This window comes from Octopus bimaculoides, chromosome 1, assembly GCF_001194135.2.
Source record: "Octopus bimaculoides isolate UCB-OBI-ISO-001 chromosome 1, ASM119413v2, whole genome shotgun sequence".
NCBI lineage: Eukaryota > Metazoa > Mollusca > Cephalopoda > Octopoda > Octopodidae > Octopus > Octopus bimaculoides.
In genome coordinates, this window is record NC_068981.1 from 148532523 (window position 1) to 148536091 (window position 3569).

The following is a 3569-nucleotide window of genomic DNA, read 5'->3' on the forward strand; positions in this document are numbered from 1 at the left end:
GATTTCTAGTATACATTTAATTGATCAGATCAGCTCCAGTACTGGTAAAGTTCCGCGAACGCTATTTTAAAACTGAAATGAAATTCAAAACGCAAAAACGAAATATGCTTAATTTCTTTACTTAATTTCATAGGAATTCGCAATTAAATATTTGAAAAAGAACACAAGGAAATTTTATTATGGGATGAGAAAAGAGAAAGCTGCGAGTTCAAATTTAGCCTCTAGCAATGCGTAGCATTTTTTCAAGTCACAGTCTACTAAATTGAATAAAGATGTTGACACTTTATTAGTAAGAGGTTGATTGGCTTTAGTTACTCAGCTGTAATAAATACAATCTTCTATATATGCTGGGGGTCAATAAACTAGCAGCCAAATGTCTCTCAAATTCTATTGTCTTAACAACAGAAGGAGACAGTGATTATTGTAATCCCGGACACATTATATCTGAAAAAAAATATATATAACAAGAAAAAAGAAAAGGAAATACATATATAAATGAAAGATGAAATAGTGTTGATGAAACTCTTTAATCATTGGTTTTGTTCGATTAGGGTTGGCTAGAGGCTGAAACAGTAATAATAAGAGCAACAACTTCTCTATCCCATGCAAATAACCGAGCCTTGCAAATATCCGAATTTTTAAAAATCATCAGGAGGAATTTCATTAGAGATGACAATGAAATAGTGAAGAAAAGAACACACTGGAAAAAAAAGTAACAAAGAAAAATACATTACTTTAAGGATATGATTTAATAACAAAACATAATTAATTGGCTGTTACTGCGATATTTTCGCTAATGTTTGAAGTGTTAAGGGTACAAATGTTAAAGGAACAGATGAAATGTGAGTACAAAATATTTGACATGTCTCAGCTGCAAAGGTCAGAACTGATGGCGGGTTAGCAGCAGCAGCACTTTTAGTAAAGCTGCATCTCTTAGTAAAGCTGCCAAGTTCAACTTTACTAAAACAATATATTTATATATTTAAAGAGATAGAGATGTGGAAGATCTGATTCATTCTACAATGGAAAGGAAAAAAAAAAAGAACTGTCTTCTGTATCAAATAAGGATAAAAAGATATAATTAGATTTAAGTTATCTTTTCACAAATTTTTCATTGTTCTGTCGTGTGAAATCATAGAGAAAAATATACAGGAGTTGTCAACAATATATTGTCAGTCATTTACATTTCAGGGTTGCGAAACAAGAGTCTGGATTTAACGTTGAGAACCACCTATGTTTGTTAACAGTGGATTTCTTTAAAAAAAATATAAGTCAATATGGCCGATTATTAAGTCTTTAGTTATGAAGGCCGACAGCAATCGTAGTAGTGGTTTTATAAAATATGCAAAAAGCTAAAGAATATATATTTTTTTCTGTATACTCTTATTGAAGGCACTGTGTGATTCAACTCAATGAATTCCTGAAAATTTTATTCGAAACCCGTTCGACATTGACTAGAATGGAGAAAATTATTGAGAATATTGGGATTTGATTTAGATATTTTCATCGGAGTTGAATTAATAAAATACTTATTTTCACTTTTATTATGGGTTATATATAATATATATATATATATATATATATATATCACTTTTTAACCTTAACTACGAAGAAGAAAAAGAAGGAAAGAGAGAAAAGTAAATTTTTCTTTGAAAATTTTTTGAAGGCACATGCGGTATCATTTAGTTTATTTTGTTCAGGTTTTGCAAAGGACCGAAACTGATAAAAATAGATTAAAGGTATATACTAATTTCTTATACAGCACATGGCTTTAGATTTACAGAGACCGGGAAATCAGCTTAAGTGACGATATTTTTTGTTCTCTATCTCAAGACATTAGAGATTTAAGTGAAATGAAATAGTTACGGATCGCGAACGCGGCTCGTCGCGATCATCTGTCTAGTCTTTGAGGCTCATCACACAATGCTAATTTTAAATCAAGTACACCATGACGCTAAATTTACATTTCATAGCACCCTGCCTTTGCGTTCAACGGGACCCAAAAGCTTACCAGTCTACCACTAGAGTACCAGCAAGAAAAACGATAATATATAACTCTCTCAACTACTGTTGTTCTTAATCTTAATGTATTATTTGCTTTACGATACACTGTGTATCGCTTTTGTTTTCCTTAAACACAAACCAGTGTTAATACGTCTGTAGACATACTATGATTTTCTTTTTCAGCTAGAACTGGATGACTTCATTCAATGGCAAACCGCTGTTTGTCACTGAATTTCTATTTGACTCTTGTTATTCTTACGAATAATACTGATATATTTTTGTAATATCGTTTACATTTTCTTTATATCTACTACCATTCCTCATAAGAAAAACACTTTTTTGTATAATCACACTGTACACAATAAAATAACCGCGAAGACCTCTTGACAAAGATTTCTTCTCATGTGTAATTTTTTTTTCAGTTCTGAACAACGAACAGTGTTACTATTAATTATAATTATCATTATCGTTTTGGCTCGAACTTCAAGATTTTGTTGTGCACAAAATTTCTTTTTTTTAAGCCTTTAATTATTATTTAAAATGTTGCTCATTGTCACCTCAAGCATTTTAGTTCATTAACACCACTGAGAAGCCAAACATCATTATCCATTTTCAAAGTCAGTATCACTGGCATATTCTCAGAGATAAGTAGCTTTCTTCATTTTCTTTCTTTCTTCTTTTTTTTTTTTAATTATTTTCTAATGAAACAAGAGCAACTGATGATGAAATAAAATGTAATTATTAGAATTGAGATTTCGTTTGTTTTATTTTTTCTTCTTATTGTGTTTTGATTTGTTTCTTTTACTGCCTCTTATTTTGTTTTGTTAGCCGACAATGTCACTTGACTTATTGGGGCATTTGAGGTGCACCACCATAACCCGGGTGTTGCATAACATTATTATACTCCTGTGCTTTCAGCCGTAAACAGGCAAGGGTTGAGCCAACGCTATGCTGTGGAGGGTATGTGTGGTTGACTAGAGCGCAGCTGGATGACGTCGTGATAGGGTTGTACGCTGGAGTCGTCCATGACAAATAGTCTGTGTTCATGGGGGACGGGCGTGGCGTTATCGGTTGTTCTATTGGAGTCGAGCTATCTGGATGGTGGGCGCCGTACAAGTTGTTTCGCTGCGCCATAGAGTTCCTTTCGTTGCGACGGAATTTCGCTCTTCGATTCTGAAACCACACCTAATGTAAATAAAGAAAAAGAGAAAAACTATGGTAAGTGTAATAAATGACCCAGAAGAGTGGAGAAAAAAAAAAAAAAAGAGATATTATTAACAAGGCAGAACACATTTTCCACCTCGAAAAAGCAAGAAAGGAAGAATAACATTAAAAAAAACACAAAAAGCAACAACAAAAGCGAAGACAACGAAAGAAAGAAAAACAACCCAGATGTTCTTATATTTTAAGCAAATATTTTACCCAATAAGTACACTCACGCATACAGAATTGCACATAAATACATGCATACATACATACATACATACATACATATGTATGTACGTACAAGAGAGAGAGAGAGAGAGAGAGAGAGAGAGAGAGAGAGAGAGAGAGAGAGAGAGAGA

The 3569-nt window shown here is 32.8% G+C and overlaps 1 protein-coding gene across 2 annotated transcripts in view; it reads right to left on the reverse strand.

Annotated features, from left to right (window-relative positions):
• Positions 1-730: 730 nt before the first annotated feature.
• The window catches only part of LOC106881255 (paired mesoderm homeobox protein 2), a 156154-nt gene continuing 153315 nt past the window's right edge, over positions 731-3569 (reverse strand). For both annotated transcript variants that reach the window (XM_052971393.1, XM_052971394.1), the window contains one exon: positions 731-3189. In XM_052971393.1, the coding sequence (XP_052827353.1) occupies positions 2851-3189 (339 nt within the window). In that variant the 3' untranslated portion in view covers positions 731-2850. The remainder of the gene's footprint in view (positions 3190-3569) is intronic.